At 40.1% G+C, this 19,553-nt stretch overlaps 1 protein-coding gene across 1 annotated transcript in view; it reads left to right on the forward strand.

The window, feature by feature from the left end:
• Positions 1–17,515, forward strand: part of antxr1c (ANTXR cell adhesion molecule 1c) — a 64,033-nt gene extending 46,518 nt beyond the window's left edge. The window contains exons 15-18 of the mRNA XM_041816419.1: positions 110–208; positions 292–459; positions 1,900–1,980; positions 13,321–17,515. Of these exons, the coding sequence (XP_041672353.1) occupies positions 110–208; positions 292–459; positions 1,900–1,980; positions 13,321–13,584 (612 nt within the window). The 3' untranslated portion in view covers positions 13,585–17,515. The remainder of the gene's footprint in view (positions 1–109; positions 209–291; positions 460–1,899; positions 1,981–13,320) is intronic.
• The last annotated feature ends 2,038 nt before the right edge of the window (positions 17,516–19,553 follow it).

Consider the following 19,553-nt stretch of genomic DNA (forward strand, 5'->3'; position numbering starts at 1 on the left):
ACTAAGCTTTGCAACTGTAAGGTAATGTTATCAGCCTCTGCAGTTGGCTTTTTAGAAAGCACACGTGAGAGAAAAGAGCAATTTTTGCAACATTATTTGTGTCTTTTAGGAGTCTGATGATGAAGATGGCCTGCCCAAGAAGAAGTGGCCCACTGTGGATGCTTCTTATTATGGAGGAAGAGGAATAGGAGGAATCAAGCGGATGGAGGTGACAAACAACAGAAAACTGAAGATAATAAGTGAATCTTTATTAAAAACAGACTAAGGAAATATATGTCCATGTATCTTTAGGTGCGTTGGGGAGGAAAGGGCTCAACAGAGGAGGGGGCCAAGCTGGAGAAACCAAAGAATGCTGTGGTGAAAATGCCTGAGCAGGAGTACGAGCCCTTCGAGCCCAAACCTAAGAAAGCTCACAACAAGAAGGCGCCTCAGAACCGGAAGTGGTATACACCCATCCGGGTAAACATATTCTTTTTCTCCCTTAGGGTTAACAGACAGTGAGACTATAAAATGTTGGCACTCAGTCAACTTATCCATGGAAAGCTATAGGATACTGCAGATCTGCTGTCCTGTAACTAAATATCTGCTTTTCAGGAACTCTAAATCTTCCCTATTTACAGTTTGACCGCTATGCATTTTTGAGTTCTTGCCCAGTGAGTTTCAAATATCTGCGGTCTGCAGGATTTTCTCAACCCACAGAGAGGCCCAAACTCCTTCAAGTGAGGTTAAGACATGAAAAGCATCATAAGTGGAGTTGCAAAGTTTTCACAAGACAGCAGGGAGGGATAAATGCTGAACTGGCCATGTTTGTGTATCATTAGTTTTTATAAGCACAAAATACCCCAACTATCAATGTCTACATATAACCAAAGTAATATAGCATTTTTGTCCAGACAGAGAGGCATTATTAAACCTGGCGTCAGGACTGTTTGTGCTTCAAGTGTACACTACAATACAGCTCTGTGCAGCAACACTGGCCTTTCACACAGTAGCAGCACTCACTGTTATCTTTAGACACAACTACCTTACAGTATAACATGCTGTATTTGAAAATGACTCAGGACTGCAAACAGCGCTGTAGTGATTCAGAGTGATGTTTCACCCTGTTCATACACTACAGCCAGTATAAAGAAGCTAAGCAGCAAGCGGAGGCTGGAATGGCGTACAGAGCTTTGCAAGCAGCAGTGCAGTGAGATCAGCATTGGTGTAGCAGGGATTAGTGAGATGGAAGTCATATTGAAGAGAATAAACTATGATTAGTTGAGAATGGTAGAAGACAATAACTCAGTCAGCTGTGACTTGTATGTCTCATGGGAACTGACGCTTAGCTCATTCATCTATTTTTCAACAAATATGACCTCAAATGTTTGTTGTGCATCCTGTCTAAAGTCAAGAGTTTCAGGAAGCTTTTAAAGCAGTTTCTCAGAGTGCATGATAAATTAGATTGTTATTGTTGGATCATATTTACTTTCTTGTAAATTTGATGGAATCTTCTGCTCCAAGCCTATTCTTTCTTCTTCCTATACCTTATTCTTCTCTACACATCAGGTTGATATTTTTAGTTAAAGGAACTGCTTAATTCTTGGCAGCACATATTTTACTTAACAGAAAATTTAAATTCATTAATCTCAAAATAATCTCAACTAAAACATGACCGAGTGACTAATCAGCCTCAACCAGAAAGGAAGGAACTAATCAGATGAATCAGCTGCTGCAGTGTTAGTTTGGGATTAAAACCTGCAGACTCTTGGCTTTGAAGGACCACAGACCAAATGTTCGCTGATACAGTGGAGTCAGAATTAATACGATTTTATTAAGTTATGGACAGCAGTGCTAAGGAGGTCTGGTGTCCAGATGTGGCCAGCTGTTTAACCCCTCCCTTCCCTCTCTCCTGCGCAGGGTAAACTCGATGCTATCTGGGCTCTGTTTCGTCGTGGGTATGACCAGGTCTCCTTGATGCGCCCTCAGCCTGGGGATCATGTAAGTACCTCAGCAGTGCATTAACAACATACACTATTTCATCAAATAGTCCCATCCACATATCCTGTTACACATTTCAGAGGCTCTGCAGTGTTTCACATTGCCTATAAAAGTATTCAGCCCCTTGGATGTTTTCCCTTTTACTGATTTTATAAATCAATCATGCTCAATATAATTTGTTTTTTTTTAAACCAAATAAAAAGATCTCTTTAAAGTGAAAGTGAAAACAGATTCCTACAAATTAATGTCATTTGAACAAAAATATGTTAGGTTAAACAAGTGACTGCACAAATATTCACCCCTTTTAAAGTGACTGACCTAATTCAACAGTGGTCCAGCTAATTTGTGCTAGTAGTTTTTAGTAATCAGTATCCATAGCTACCATTACACCATGAAGATAAAAGAACACTCCAAGCAACACAGATAAAAGGTTATTGAAAATTATAAGTCAGGGGATGGATATAAAAAAATTCCAAAGCCCTGAAAATCCTCCCAAAGTTGATCATGAAGAAATAGAAGGAATATGGCACATGTGTAAATATGCCTAGATCAGGCCTTCCTCACAAACTGAGTGACAGTGCAATAAGGAGAGTCCATAGAACTGCATACAAAACAGTTGCCAGGTTCTTCACTAGTCAAAGCTTCATGGGGGTGGAAAAGAGAAGAAGAAAACTTATTTTTACAGGACATTTTAACATTTAGAGTTCACCAAAAGGCATGTGGGAGACTCCATGGTCAAGTGAAAGAACGTGATTATCGTCTGATTGTGCTTTTTGGCCATTAGACATGACGCTATGTTCAGTGGACACCAAACATTGCACATCTCCAAAAACACACCATCCCCACTGTGAAGCAGGGTGGTGGCAGCATCATGCTGGGAGGATGCTTCTCAGCAGCCAGCCCTAGAAGGCTTGTAAAAGCAAAAGTAAAATGAATGTGGGAAAATACAAGAAAATCCTGGAGGATAATCTTATTTAGTCTGCAAGAGAACTACAGCATGGAAAAATAGATATTTTCCAGCAGGACAGTGACCGGAAGCATACAGCAAAAGCTAGAAGCACAGAAACAGTTTAAAAACAACAAGGTGAATGTTTGGAGTGGTCAAGTCAGAGTCCAGAGCTTGTTTTTTGTCAAAAAGCCAAATCATATTGACCACAATTGATTTGTAACATCACTCAAAGGGTAAACATCCAAGGGGGTGAACACTTTTTATAGGAACTGTATATATATAATACTGTATATTACCCAAAGCTTTCGTTGCTTGTGTTTTGATAAATTCTTTTTGAACGATTGATTTTCTCAGTCATGTTATTGACTTAAGAATTGCTTGAACAGAGTGAATGAGTAACATTGGAGACTTGGGGAGTTTTTTCTTTTCTTTCCACATAACCTGTAAACCAGTCACTAAATGTTCGCCAGCCTTAAAAGAAATAGAGGGTTAGGTTACATTGGTTAGTGATAAAATACTGTATGTAGTTTAATACGTACTTACAAGAGTGTTAACTTTTGGTTTTGGGATGAAAAGAGATACAATACACCAGCCTTGAAAATCTTGCATTGATATCAACCTTGGCCTTTTGTGTTGCCAGAATGCCAAAGCTGTAAGACAAAAAACTCAGCTTGGTTGCCAGCTACATTAATAAATATTACATTCTTTTATTCGGGTCATATCTTTTTTAAACTCAGCCCTTTCACTGGCTAGGCGTTGTAAAGTGTTTCACATGATGTTGCCTGAAAATAATTTAAAACTAAATGAGTCTAATGTCTAAACTTGTTCTGACAGAAACAAGACAGAAGCGAAAATGTTGACATCAGCTGGGTGAGTGTAGACAGGGCATCAGGGCCACTGCGGCCGCAGGGCATGCAATTTTGGGGGGGCAAACAGCCAAACTGAGGCCATGGCTGTCATGGCTCTGTCAGATTCCTGTCCTGTTTTGTGTGATAGTCTAATCCGTTGGTGAAAATAAAAAAGCCTCAGAAACCCAACGCTATGTTCCAAAAAGTCTCCAATTTAAATGTCTTCCTGTGTCTAGAGCCTGAAAATGCCTCAGTCCTCTGTACCCATTACTCATCCCATCCTCCATTCCTCCGTCTGTCTCTCTGTCTCATTCGCTCCTGGTGTTTCTGGGCTGGCTAACACCTCAGCTGGCTCGTCTCCATCCCAGCCTCACTCTCACACCTGCTTCAGATTAGGCGCCATAAATCGGATAGAAAGCAGAACCACAACTCCCACCCGGACACATCCTTTTAGCTCGACAGGAGGTTTTTCGTGTGTGAGAGCTGGTAAAAACTCTCTTTATCTCAGATGAGTCACATGCTTTAGTCTGTGTGCTCGGTCTTTCTTTCAATAAACCACAGATAGGAGTTAAATGTGGAGAGAAAATGGAAGTTCAGTGAGTGCAAAAAAACTCCCCAGGGGTGGTTTTATTCTTCTGTAATGTTCAGCTTTAGTTTTAATGTTTGACTTTGCTAAGGTTTACATTACTTGCTTATCTACCAACACTTTACTTCTGTGTGTCTGTTTCCATTTGCATGCCACACCATTGCTCCAATTGTCCTTGGTACCTCTCAGAAGATTTCTTGGGTGTACTGGTTTGAAACTGATGCCATAAAAAAAAAATCATAAGTATGTTCAGATTTTCTAGAAAATGCAAAATTGTTAAGCCTTTTGCTTCAGTTTGCCCACTCCCCATCCCCATCCTCCATTACGTCACTTACCCTCTATAATACATGTGCTCATTCCGCCACAATGCCTAAGAGGAGACAGCCTTTGCTCTCAAACACACATTAAAGACAGAAACCAAGCTCATGACTGTTTTTTCTTTATGACTTAGAGAGGCAGTGATAGAGCTGGAAAACAACTGGGCTTTGTTGAAACACACTGTCAGGGAAATGTGTTTGGCACACCTTGATGTAACGATACACCTGCTCCACGATCCCTGATTAAAGTAAACTCTGTTAAAAGCACTTCTCCTTGCTCATATTAAACAAGCAGGATATGTGTCATAAGTTGGTGTTAAAAATCACAGGTTATTTGCTGACATTTTTCAGTTGTAGTTGGCGGTGCTGAGTAAATATGTTTGAATATTTGTCTGTCTCTATGCAGCCAAACTTTGTGATGCTTTAATAAAGCTCTACAATAAAGTGCATGCTGTAAAACTTTGTGAATAAGTCAAAAGGCACAGCTTTAATGCTTCCCGTAATATGTTTTAGTCCAATCACTGCAAATATGCACCGGTGCATGGAGATACTGAGCCATTATGCAGTTATTTGGGCAAAAAACACCCCTTTCCATGCAAATTGACCTTATTGCATTAAGCATAATGACGAGATTGGTAACAGCACAGCAAAAATACAGGAAAGGTTAACCTACTGCCTGTGATAGCTGATGGAAGTGCGCTGCAGTTTTTATGACGCACAAACTTTCCAGTGATCAGGAAACAATTTCAGCCCTTTTTGACTTTGAAATAAATTATATGTAAATAAGGTCATAAAATATTAACCTGTATTGTCAGAATCCATGCAGGATGCAGGCTTAATTGGATGGACCTGTTGTGTTAGTCGGAAGTGGGCAGAACGTGCTGTGGGGGTGGGGAGTCGTGCACAGTAATCCAGCAGGATTAAAAAAGTCAGCATTGGTACCACTGACCTGGCATGTCATCCACTTCATTTTGAATTTAAAGGGATATTTCAGGATTTTTGAAGTTGGGTCGTATGAGGTGCTTGGCTATAGTAGTAGCATTAGCCCCCAGTGATTTCTGTGTAATTTGATCCTGTTGTTATTACGAGCTCAGAGAGAGCCGGCGCATAGCGGCTTCAGATGGGAACATGTTGTCCGTGTAAATTAACGACTTTTACGATAAAATGGGCCAAGAAAATATGTTGGCTCGCCTGTGCGCTGTGTCGAAAACGTACACAGCACTTTATTTCTCCCGAAAAACCCGTCTGTGTCAGGCACTAACTTACAATGCAGCTTTTGCCATTTTGTATCCTTCCGCCTCCGCTCACTGTTTACTTCACACATCTGCCGGTCAGCTGTGTGGATTGAAGTGTAGCGGGGTCAAGCATCGGTTACTACAACGCATTTTTGGGTTTTTTAATCTGTTTTAGATTCAGAAGATGCCGCATACGTGCATTTATCTAGACTGTTTAAACAATCACACCACCTGGACACCATACATATCAGCCATTAGAGGAAAAGGCGACAGTCATAAGCTTACCTGGATGACAAATTTCCATTCGGCTTTCCAAGTCAGGGTCTGTTTTTCCAATTTATCTTTGGAAAGTTGAAGAAGGTCCGCAAAACACCAGTGATTAGGCAGGGAATTCTGGATGGAGAGTGATGCAGACTGCAGGCGTCTGTGAGCCGCTATCCTCTGATTCAGTTATGTCCTGAAGAAGTGTCGCAACTAAGTCCCACTCATGACAACAGCAGCTCTCCGAGTGGGTTGGCATGGATTCACATTTTCCACACCTACACCACCAGGTAACTCGGGATCTCTCCTGCTCTAAAATTTCAAATGAAGGTTCTCTGGTCTCTCTTTCAGTCCACTGTATAAGTCTGGTCTGTATCCATCTGTGTAAGTTCTTCTTCAGTGTACTCCGGTTCATACAGATATCCTCTTGTATCCACAGTAAACGGCACATCATCATCACTCATGCCGAAATTGCTCGTTATCATTGTTTTAGCTTGACGGGGTGTTATTATTCCTGAAGAAGTCCACAGACCCACACAGCTGACCGGCGGATGTGTGAAGTAAACAGTGAGCGGAGGCGGAAGTATACAAAATGGCGAAAGCTGCAATCATAAGTTAGTGCCTGACACAGACGGGTTTTTCGGGAGAAATAAAGTGCTGTGTACATTTTCGACACAGCGCACAGGCGAGCCAACATATTTTCTTGGCCCTTTTTATCATAAAAAGTCGTTAATTTACGTGGACAACATGTTCCCATCTAAAGCCGCTATGCACCGGCTCTCTCCGAGCTCGTAATAACAACAGGATCAAATTACACGGAAATCACTGGAGGCTAATGCTACCACTATAGCCAAGCACCTCATACGACCCAACTTCAAAAATCCTGAAATATCCCTTTAAGATTTAGCACCAACAGCCCAGCAGATGCACTTTCAAGACGAAATCAACCCAGCTCTTGATCACATTTCCCTCCTTATCATCAACCTTTTCATCTGCTTTTCATTACTTTCCACCTCTCCTTTCCCCTAACAAGTCTGTTGTTTTATTAGTCATTGTTTTCCTCTGCTTTCCTATTCCTGTACAGCCGCCTCTCTTGCTGGTGAGCCCCGTCCCAAATTCTAGTTAAAACCATGCCCTATTAGCTTAAAATTTCCAGTGATGTCTTAAAACAGGAATTTCACATTTAAGAGCGTTTTCTTGGCACCAAACAGGAACAGAGACACAATTTGCTTGCAGCTTTTTCTTGGACAAATAAGACCAAAAAGTCATCCTGAGCTTAAAATGAAATCTTTACCAAAGCAAAGTGGCAGTATGATTATAAAAAAGATGTCATGTTCAGATATATCCCACTAATTTCTCCTACTCAGAGACATTTTTAGAGTTGCAGCTGTCAGCTCACCATGATGCAAGCTTAGAGTTAAGGAGAAACCATGCCTATTTTTCTGCTTAAATTAAGTCTCCTCAACCCATTTGTGGTTAGTAATGAATCGACAGAAACATCTGCCAGGCCAGCGAAACAGAACATCTCTAAGTTGTGTTTATTTTTAACAAAAAAGGGCAGAAACAAGAGTGGAGACCTCTTACCTGAAAAAGTTATTTGGTGTTAAATTTCCTGTTGCATACCCGCTCATAATGGAGCGATTAGAGGAAAATCTCACACGTCAACACTGGCAGCCTTTCAAACTTTTACATGTAGGACAATCATTCTTTACATAAGGCAGAGTTTGCCAAGTTCAGTCTGGATTCCTCATAGCTCATTCTGTTGCTGTGGGGATTTTTCATCACTTAGCTCAATGCCACAGACACAGACAGATGTCACCCTCGAGGCCAGCCTGGCTACAATCCTGTACAGTGTAGTCATGAGACTCCTGATTTCTTCTTCTACAACACTGATAGACCCTACTGACTACAAACACACTCTTTTTTCTCTTTCAATGAACCCAGTAACCCATTCTGTTTGTGTAGTATAGGCTCCATATAGTGTGATGTATAGCAGAGTGTGTTTGCAGGGCTTTTGTGCACAGTGGTTAGTGTGTGTGTGTGTGCAATGTCTGTAGATGTATATACACACATATAACCATATAATTTACCAGTGACTGGCCACAGTTAGGCGCACAAGGATGAAGTTATCTACATTTGATACAGCAGTTATCCATTATGAGAGAGTGTGTCACCAAACCACATCCAGTTATACTGACGTCAGAGTGAGCGCGCTCTCTTTCTCTCTCTCTCTCTCTCACTCTCTGTCTCTCTCACACACACACACACACACCCCCACCCCCCCCCCCCCACCCCCCCCCCCCCCACACACACACACACACACACACACACACACATTCTCATAAACACCAACCTCCCAGGGGAAGTGTTCAGCAGGCTAAAGGACATGAGGTAATACCTTTGCAGGCGACTGCCAGCTCAGTCTCCACCAACTGACTGACCATGTCTCCCACACACAGGCACGCCATGCCAGGCTGAGACAATTTTATGACCCTGCTGAGACTGTAGACATGAAGGAGGTCAGCGGTAAAGAACAAGCATGTTTAACTTTTTTAGTCCGAGGTTCAAACCGCAGCTGGGCGCTAACAGACCAATGTGCATAAAGCTGAGCTGGTGTTTAAAAAAATTTCCACTATTATTGGATTAATTTAAAGATCCCATGAATAATAAGACATAAAAAGCACTATCTTGTTTTAATGAACTTCCACTAATAAACTTCAATTCTCTGGGGATGCACATTCATGGATTTATGCTGACATTTTCAGTGATTTCAACTTGTGTGGCTCTATTGATGTTTTTGAAAGGATAGGGTAAGGCCTCAGATTGTAAGAAGTCTGTAGATTTTTAATATTGTGCAAATCATAAACAATACAATTATTTTTGCACAGAGCAAACTTCTGTTCTCCTACTTTGGTTGTTCTTGATAAAGTAGTAAAGAGGAGAAACCATGCATTCAGTTGCATTATCTTGTATTAACAACTGTCCTGCACTTTAAGGTTGATAATTATAGAATATACACTTTTTCAGACTTTTCTAACAAAATATGTGCCTCTGGCCTGTCCACAATCCCCCCATGATCAGAAAAATCCATTCCCTCCCCCCTTCTCTTTCTCCACTTTTCAGAAGATGTGTGCTGAAACAAGCCGTTCTCAGATTTTCCCCTCATGATGTCATTTGGGGGGTTAGCACTGCCCCCAGGTTCGGTTGGCCCGCCCCGCTTGTAAGAAAGTTCTGCCCTCCTCTCCTGATCTTCCTCTAGGCTGCCAGCTGAGAGGAGGACCAGGAGAGCCACCTCAATGAACCCACATCCATTTTCTGAGAGGGGCGGAGTCAGGGGTGGAGTCAGACAGCTCAGTGACATTTAAAGCTACAGACACAGAATCCAAAACAGCTATATCAGCTCTATTTTCTGGGTTTATAGAGCACATTTTTAGTTTTAAGTGAAATGTACTCAATCACTTTAAGTATTTTTTTGTAATTTTACTCAAATCATTACACAATCATCCCTTAATCTGCAGAATTTCCCCAGAATGCCTTCAGACAATGAGCTTCAGACAGTTTTGCACCATGAGTGAAGTTGCTGACTCAGTTAGAGAAGTCCTGACTTTGTGGAGCAAGCACAACAATGGATGGTATACTGAACATGGACGAGGATTTTTTGATTCAATGTTCTTTTCACTTATTGTCGCTAGTGTTCACTTAAGTTGGCCTACTTTGGCATAAATGTTCAGGATTAAAGTGTGTGGAAACTAAGGTGAATGGAAAACAGAAATTTTAAGTGTTTCCACAGTGTAGTTTAACCTTAAACTAGATGTATGAGTAAAACTCAGTTTATATAACTTAAAAGGCTAAATACATTCTACAAGTTGTTGATTTTACTTGAAATAGACCACTAGTATAACCTGGGTATTACTTGTTCTCATCACTTAGTCATTTCTTACTTAATTTATATTAATTACAAAGCATCTTTGGTTACTTAAACTCAAGTGTAAATGCACAACACTAAAAAAATTTGTAAATGTAACACACAATATCTAGTTCACTCATTGAGGTAAAAATTATTTACGTTTTTTAAGGCAATGGGTTTGCAGGATCTTTTGATTTAAGGTTTACTAATTGGGATTTTCAGTGTAGTAACCAAACTCTCATCTTTAGTATCTGAAGGGAGAAATGTTTTATTATTCTGTTTCTCAATAAATCAGCTTTGGAAGGAGCCAGAGTTCAGGAATAGTTCAGAGTATTTCTGTCGTCTGTCTTAAGAAGGAATTTTGTACACATCTCCTCTCTTGGGGTTTTCCAACTTTGACGGATCCTCAGTCTAGATTTTGTTTTGTTTTTTTTCATTGTTGTCAAGGAATGCCAGACTTGATAAGTGTCGACAGACCACAGACTGAAGGTCTCTGCCAGGTTCTTGTCCTCTCTGTTTTGTTTATTCAACTTTTTACAATCTTTTAGTCACAGTCCCTTATTTTCTGGTCCAGATAAATGGAGTGTCTCTGCTGTGTAGATGTCTATATTTAGATTTGTCCCATCTGTGTGACTGTATGTATGTGTTAGGGAGGGCTCTGTGGTCAATGTAGACATGTTTAGCTTAATTAAGTTAGACAAGAGCATTGTAGAATAACAGAAAAAAACAGAATAGGTCCAAATTGTGGCCTTGTTCACTTGGTTGTTGGGTTTTTATCTCCATGTAAGTCTTTCTATTTAGGTGTTACAGTGAGTCTGAGTGTTTTTAAGGAACTGGAAAACACAGGTACAGCAGTTTGTGCATAATCAGTGAGGAAGCTCATTCAACAAGGCCTTCTGAGTCAAATCATAGCTGTTCTCTCGTTTACATACTGTAAACATTGGTACCATGCACACTAGTGATTAGCAGATCAACATTACTTTACTCTGACCCGCCTGCAAACCGCAGGCAATTATGGAGCAGGTCAACTTACTATGTTAACAGTGGCCTCTGTGAACTCAAGTGAAGCTCATGCTTTGTGTAAAATTTAACAAGACAGTCAGGAGGGAAATTTGATTTCTGCCAGGACAAACGCATTTGTTTTACAGTCTGATAAGTTAGCGTTACACTGTTGAATTTTCCAAATAAACTGCAACCTTTAACCCAAGACCTTCAACCAACACTGACACACCCTGTGTACAAGAACACATAACAACATCCTCACACACAAACATACAACAGTCACAAACGCACCAGCCAGAGTTCTTCTTTTTTTATTTTTCGTGTGGCCTCATAAGAGGGAACGTTGGTAAATGAGTCACAGTTCTTGGGACAGAACATGGACAAACCTTGATCATTTGAAGTGGGAACACAAAAAAGTATTTTTACTGTAATCTGGAACTTCAGCTGGCCATTCACACAACAAAAAACATGAAAACAGAAATCACAGAGCATTCAGAAGTACAGTCACATGACCTTGAAGTTCGATTAGCTAAAAGAATAAAACTAAGCCATGTAGAAGCAGATGATGTTTATGGATTTGTGTCCACAGCTGCAGTTCTTTCCCGCTGACACTGATCGCAACTTCCCTTTCTGGTCTGTTCTTAAAAAACTTGATGCACCTATTTTTCTTGTATTGAATGAAAAATAACTAAGAAAACATGAAAAAATGGAAAATGGAAAAAGGAATCATGTCCTGGTATTGAAGCTATAGATGGAGAATTTACACCCTCAGAAGTCCAAACAATATTTCCTTTGTCATTCCTTCTTTGCTGTTGGCAAAGTTCATATCAAAAATCCTGCACTTTATCATTTGAAGACCAGTATGATGCTGTTTCAAAAGTTGAACTGTTTTTAATTTTGAGTTTTTTCGTGCTAAAAACACTGAACTATATTGGTTTTGTGTTCAAAATAAGCACTTTCAGTGAAAAAAATGGCAGCTGTAAACACAGGCTATTACTCCAAGTCGTTTATCATTCTGATTAATATCACATAGTATATATCCTGATTTTTGCACCCTTATGTCATGCATACAAAGCAGTCAGCCTTTATTCTTTATTAGATTTTTGATTGAATCCTTAAACTGGTCAAGGACTTTGGTTGATTTTCCAAATTTTAATGGTAATGTAAATGTTTTTAACAAAGACTGAAATTTTCTCTTTCATCCCCTTGGGTGTTTTACCCTTTTGTTGATTTTTTTTTTTTTAATCAATCATGGTCAATATAATTTAGAAGATGCAATCACAGCACTGGGTCTGTGTAGATAGGTCTCAATCAGGCTTCCACATCTGGACACTGTAATTTTACTCCATTTTTCTTTGCTAAACTGCTCAAGCTCTGTCAGGTTGCATGAGGATTGTGTGTGATCAGCCCTTTTCAAGTAAAGCCACCAATTCCCTCTTGGATTAAGGTCTGGTCTCTGACTAGGCCACTCCAGAACATTCACTTTGTCTTAGATTTCTATGTAGCTTTTCATTGTATTCGTCAGGTCATTCTCTTTGCTAGAAATAAATCTTTCCCCAAGCTGTAGTTTTCTTGCATATGAGTGTGACTGTCCTACAGGATTTTCCTGTATTTTGCTGCATTCATTTTACAAGGCTTCAAGGCCCAACTGCCAAGAAGCATCCCCACAGCATGATGCTGCCACCACCACGCTTTACAGTGGGGAAGGTATGGTTGTGGTGATGTACAGTGCTTGGTGACTGCAAAACAAAGCATCTTGTATGATGGCCAAAAAGCACCATTTCATTCTCATCTGACTAAAGAACTTTCTCCCACTTGACCATGAAGTCTACCACATGCCTTCTGGTGAACTCTAGTCAAGATTTAAAGAGTTTTCTTCAACAGTGGCTTTCTCTCCCATAAAGCTTTGACTGGTGAAGAATCCAAGGAAGCCAAATTATATTGACCATGACTGATTTATAAAATCACTTAAAGGGTTAAACATAGAAGGGTTTGAATACTTTATAAAAGCACTGTAGATCCGTACAAGCATCTTATAACTCCAATATATCAACACATAGAGATTTACAGAGCATCACATTAATATAGAAGTGAAGCAGACTCCATTGAATAAAACAATAAGAATAACTTGGTGGGAGTAAGCCGGGCTGCTTTCTCACTAAAAACTAAAATCTGTTAAACAGCAGATTTAAACTGAAACTTGTTGTAATGTTTTGTCTCTTTTCTTTCCCCCAGGGCCGATGCATAAACTTCACAAGAGTGAAAGAGGAATCAGCAGCAGCAAAGACCAAACCTCGCAGCCCGATCCACACACCCTCTCCTCCGCCACCAGATTACCCCTCCGTTGCCCGCCCTGTACCCTCATCTCCCACCTCCACAAGCCCTCCTGCCAGATCACCCCCAACAGGACAGGTACTCCCAGGTCCTCCACCAGCTCGCACACCACCAGGGCTACCCTGTCCACCCCCATCACGTCCCCCACCCACCCTACGACCCTGAACCACACAGACAAACCCCACTGAACCCTAAAACCCCAGCTTTGGTATCACAGACTCACAGCTCAGACAAGTTCTTTCAGTTGAGAAGTTCTCAGTCTTCGCTGCCAAAGAAACTCCTGCGATAAGCCAAAGATGAGTAGTATCTGAATTAAAGTTGTGTTTTCTTCTTGTTTAGAGAAGAGTCAAGTCAAACTGTTACTAAAAGGTTTTTGTTGTTTCAAAAACGCTGCCAGCTAGTGTGGCAATTCTAGAGGGGAAAGATTTAAATACAGAGACAAACCTTAACACAAATCTGGAACCAGCCTCACTGAAAGTTGTACAGGAAGAATTTTAATTTTCTGATGAGCAATAAAAATTGTTTTTAAGAAGCAGTTTGATTTGACATTCAGGCCCAAACAGATGGGAATTGAGGTGATTCTGGGAAATATTGTGACTAAGTGCTGGTGTTGTAAGATCAGGGATCGTTGCTGGACAGCAAAGCATGTAGGGACATGAAGTCTATAGAACATTATTGCAATGTAAGAAATGTCTTTCATTCACATGGTATGAGGTAAAAAGTAGGTTTATAATGAGCTTTAAATCTTCAAGCAGAACATATTGGTTGATTCCTCAATTGCTGTGAAGGTGAATCAGAAATTCTGAGAATTTGTCTTGAGCTGTCATTTTAACTGGTCAGTGTCAAGTTCAGACCTGTGTCCATTGCTGCTGGTTTTTGTCGTGGCAGTGCTCAGTTTCAGAGCACCTCACCAGCAACTCTGCCTCCCTTGGCAGGATCTAAAAAGTCTTTTCAAAGCTGCTCCCTGCTGTTTAAACCTCCTTTGTTCAAGGAAATTTCCCAAAGATATCACTGAAACAATGTAAAGGAATCATGTCCTGGCATCAGCAGCAGGTCAGATCAGGTATAGGTACATATGCTGGTCCGACATTTTGCTGCATCAACCTTGGTCCTGTTCTGCTCTCGCCTCCTGATGGCCATCCTCCAAGCCTGCGGCAGGCACATGTGCCATCTCTCCAGGTATCCCCCAGTTGCTCAATCCACAATGCACGCGATCGCCCCCTGCATCTGGACCAGCCCACCAGGTTCTATGCATCCAGTATGAGGTGAGCTGGATCAGGCCTGGGAAAGCGTGCCAGGTGCCAGTAAAAGCGCAGCTGCTGTTCACGTAACAGGCAGCTGACCCTTCGCATCCTCACACTCCTGAGTATGTCAGCAATAGACACATGGTCTTGCCAATGCTACCCAAAAATGCGCCAAAGAGAAGGTGTCACAAGGTGTCCAGTCAGCACCTCTAGCCATCAGTCAATGCCCAAGCCTCACAAGAGCATAGGAATACTGGGAGGTTCAAGGACTGAAAGACTCTGACTTTCATCTGCATGCTCAGATACCGGCAAACCGATCACCCCATACGTGAGCCCAAGTCTTTGGTTGAGCTCAGCCATGCAGTTAGCAGATCCATGGATTATGCTGCTTAGGTAGATGAACTGCTCCACAAATTCTTTGATGGCGGCATCCAAGCAGTCCCTAAATGCTTGGATCTTTGTTTTCACCCAGGAGATGTCCCAACGCTTCGGCCCCCTCACTCAGCAAGTTAGCAAGGATCACAGCATCATCAGCAAAGTCCAGACCAGTGATCTGGACATCGCCAAATGGCACTTCACAGTTCACTTCCCTCTTGACCCGCCCCACTGTCCAGTCCATACACTTGCTGAAGAGTGTAGGGGCAAAGACACACCTGTCTTACCCCAAAATCAACTGGGAAGAAGTCAGAGGTGGAGCCACCACAATACACAGTACTCTCTGTACAAGACTATAGGCCCTTTAGGGCACAGGTGGGATCCCGTGGAGCTGCAGAATCCTCCAGAGAGTGTCTCTACTCAAGTGCCTTCAGGAAGTTGCCATAGGGTGCAGACAACCCTCTACTGAATTCCCAAAAGCATTTTGTGAGGGCTCAGAGTGCTAGGATGCATTCTACCGTTGACCTCTTAGGTATAAAGCCCAACTATAGCAGCAGCTAGACCTGAAATTGGACCCTCTGAATCAGTCTCCCATATCTGCCCTCCCTATCATGAAGGGTCAAGTGGCATTGACGAGTGCCCACTGTTTCAAAAGTTGAAGTATTTTCCAAGTTAGGCCCCTGTTAACAAAAAAAAGGTGCCGCTTAGAGCACATTTGCACTCATAGGATGCTTGGTGCTAAAAACATTGGTCCACATTGGTTTTGTATGAACAGGAGTGTTGCCAGTGCATGACCCAGCATCTCTGGACACAGGCCTCTACTAATCAGAAAAGTGAAAGGTGTAATTTTAAGCATTGTCACCTGTTGTCAGTGCCAAAGTATTTTTCTTCAACTTTGTTCCAAATTTATTTCATTCCAGCAACAAATTCCAGCCTTTGTGTTCGAAAGTGTTGCAGTCCAGTGTTTGTACCATAAAGTGACAGGGAAGTGTACAGATGTTTTATGGAAGGGATGTTTTTTAATGATGTGTTTGAGATGTGCTTTTTATTGTTATGGGGTTTATGTCTTTGAGGCTTTGGATATTGTCTTTCACACTTTTTCATTTAGTTGAATTTAGAAAACAACTATCTCTATTTTTGTTTTTTGTTTTTTGGTATCTGCGCACATAGACTGCTGGGCAACAACAATATGTATTTTTTTAAGCTTTTGATTTTTTTTTTTTTTTTTTTTTTTACATCAAGCTTAAAATATTCAGGTTAACATCTCTCCTATGATCTTTAATCATTCTTACACAGATACTGTACTTAAATACCAATGTGCGTGTTTTATGTCTTCACTTTTATCATCACCGGTCACATTGCAACTGCAGGGCAGTTCAAAGAGCATCTAATTTATTTTACTCCCTGAGAGAAATAGAGGAGAGTACTTGAATATCGACAAGGTGTCCAACCACAAAGACGGACACTGTGCGCAGAATATAGAAACAACATCTTGTCAGTTATGGGTCTTACATGGACACCAGCTTCTTTTCAGTCATTCAGATACACCTAGAAGGATTTAGTATTGAAAGATTAAAACTTAGAAAGATTCAAAAACAATCCGCAAAAGTTTAAATTTAGTTGCATTTTGCTCTCTAGAGCCTCTCATTAGCAGGTGAATGATGCTAACAGCGAAATCTAAAATGGGAAACATCACATCTCTCATGTTTTTCTTTGTAGAAATTAGGTTGAAAAATGCTGGTATTCATTTTATGTTTAATGCCTTCTGGAATTTATTATTTTGGGGGATTTTATTGTTTTGGGTTTTTTTAAGTTAAGTCATGTAAGGTTGTGTTAGCTCCTATATTCATATCTCTTTGCCTTAAAGCAAATAAGGCTAAATAAGGAGGCATACATCACTTCACAAATTTGTCAATCAACATTAATGTTTTGGTTTCGTTTTACTGTGACTCATAAATTCTTGAACAGCTCTGATTAGTTGAAAAAGGGAGTTTTTTTCTTTTTTATAAATGAGGCTAAGTACACTTTTTATACATGTGTTTTGTACAAGCTTTCAGGTCAGACGAGCAGAAGCAGGATTATTCCTAAGAAAACATTACCTTAAACCTTTAAACACATTTATACATGATGATGTGAGGTTTATCTTTCTCCTTTTGTTTCTCTGGCAGAGTTAAGATCTCTGATAAACCAAAGCAGATCTCACACCTGAGTTTGCATTCAATAATGCTGCTTTCCTATTCATCATAAGAGTATTCAGTGTGTTTTTACCCACAGTCACATTTAAGGAAAAGGTTTGGATTGAAATGCAAAGTCTAGTTATAATTTCCTATAAAATCTGTGATCAGAACATATAGATATGATAATGTTTCTATAGCTGTCAGATGAGATGCATTATGTTAATCAGTGATTCTTACGTGTATTAACAGCAGAGCTGAAGACATACATGATTTTTTTAACAGTATCAATAAAGGTTGACTTCCAAGCTTCTACCAGAAAGTGTGTGTGTGATTTCTGTTTGACCCATGTGTAACACAGAGTTCAGTGTCCCGTCTGTCTAATTTCCTTTTTGCAGCTCCTCCCTGCACAGTGGACAGCTGTACTACTCACAGGCAGCTCTGTGTACCTCCCACACATATTTGGCCGTGTCTCAAGTACAGGATCACCTCGATTATGGCTAGTTTGGTTCTTCCTATGAGTGTGTAAACCTTTCCATACAAAATGATACTGTACCTAACAAAGTTATAATAGTTTTGGATTTTTCATTAGTTTCTATTTTTATTTTGTTTTCAATCTTGTCTTCAATTTTAGTTTAATTTTTATTAGTTTTGACTGCTGGTTTGATAGTTTAGTTTAGTTTTTATTTTGCAAAAATGCTTCGCTTTAGTTTAGTTTTCATTAGTTTAAGTGTTAGTTTTAGTTTTTTATGAATAGATGTCAGGGCTGAGTGAGCGAAATACATTTTTAAAAACATCTTAAAACAGGCCACTCTTCACTTATCATTTATTTAACGATGATGTTTGAATAAAACTCCAGATATAAAACTTACACTATGTGAAGTCTTAGCCAATCAGATCAGGCAATGTTACACTCCCCAGACTCTGGTGTAGGTGCCAGTCAGTTTGGTTGTGTCAAAGACTAAAATTAAGGATATTTTGTCTCCATTTTTATTTTATTTTAGTTAGTTTTGTAAGCGTACCATACAGTTTTAGTTAGGTTTTTTTTTTTTTTTTTGGTAAAGCTTTGTTTTTATTTCGTTTCAGTTAACTAAAATGATTTTTGAATTTTAGTTTTAGTTATTTAGTCAGTTTTAGTTTACTATAACAACCTTGGTACCTACAACTTAGCATCTTATTTATATCACAGGTTAGCCAACCGCACATCTGTAAAATCCCTATAAAGTGATACAAAATTGTATTTTAGGTTTGTTGTATGAAAAGTGCCTGTTTTATGAACCACTAGGCCAAATTTCAGTCATGAAAAACATCTCTAAGATTATAAAACTAGACAAGCACTCCAGCAATTAGCCTTCTCCCCGACCCTACAGTGAACTCTGACCAAAGCCCAGCAGTTGGGGATTCGATTTACTGTTTTCTGGTACAAATCTCTCTGTTATGATGCTTTTTATGATCTGTGGGCTACTGTGGCTGATAGACTTGGCAAATTTACCTCACAGTAAACTAAAACACAGCATGGAGTGGGCTGTTAAATTTCAATAAAGGCTAAAATTATTTTTAACCATGTCAAATTAGGTAGCCTACTCAGTAGAAAACCCTTTGAATTAGACTATCATTGCATAAAGCAGCTACAGTTTGCTGACATACTGTCTAAAATGACATAGAAGCACACTGTGGTGTTGTGTGAGTTGGTGTTAAATGAAAAAAAAGCCCACATAACATCAAGCTTTTTATGGCCCAGGGCCTCTGAATGAGACCATGGTTTACTGGAACACTTAAATATAACTGAGCCATTGTTAATTTTAACAATAGCTCTGTTCTTTTGTACCACAAAAAAATGTTTTACTGAAACCTGAAATTTAATCAAACTGAAAAAACATCGAACCTTGTATTAAGCCTTTGAGGTTATGGTATTTTTATCAAGGACTGAATAAGACTAAAGATATAACAGTGTCTCAGCCACCAGGACTTGAAAACAGCTGTTGCAATCTGTTTTGGTCAAATTTTCTTCAGGAACAAAGGGTAAACTCTATCTATCCATACATCCACTACCTGTACTATTTATCCCATTTAAGGTTTAAGTTGATCTCAGCTGTCAGGTGAGAGGCACCTTGGACTGGGTAACAGACAAGCAAACAGACTTGGGGGAAGCTAAAGCACCAGGAGAGAACCCATACATGTGAAAAACATGCAAACTCCACAGCAAAAGTCCCTGTCCAACTGGAATTCAGACCAGGAATCTTCTTGCTGTACGGCAACAATGCAGAGCACTGATCCACCTCCAAAGAGTAAAATGGCTTTCTCTATGTTAAAATTGTGATTAATAGGGACAGACCCAGAG

The sequence above is a fragment of the Cheilinus undulatus genome, linkage group 20, assembly GCF_018320785.1.
Source record: "Cheilinus undulatus linkage group 20, ASM1832078v1, whole genome shotgun sequence".
In the NCBI taxonomy this organism is placed as follows: Eukaryota; Metazoa; Chordata; class Actinopteri; order Labriformes; family Labridae; genus Cheilinus; species Cheilinus undulatus.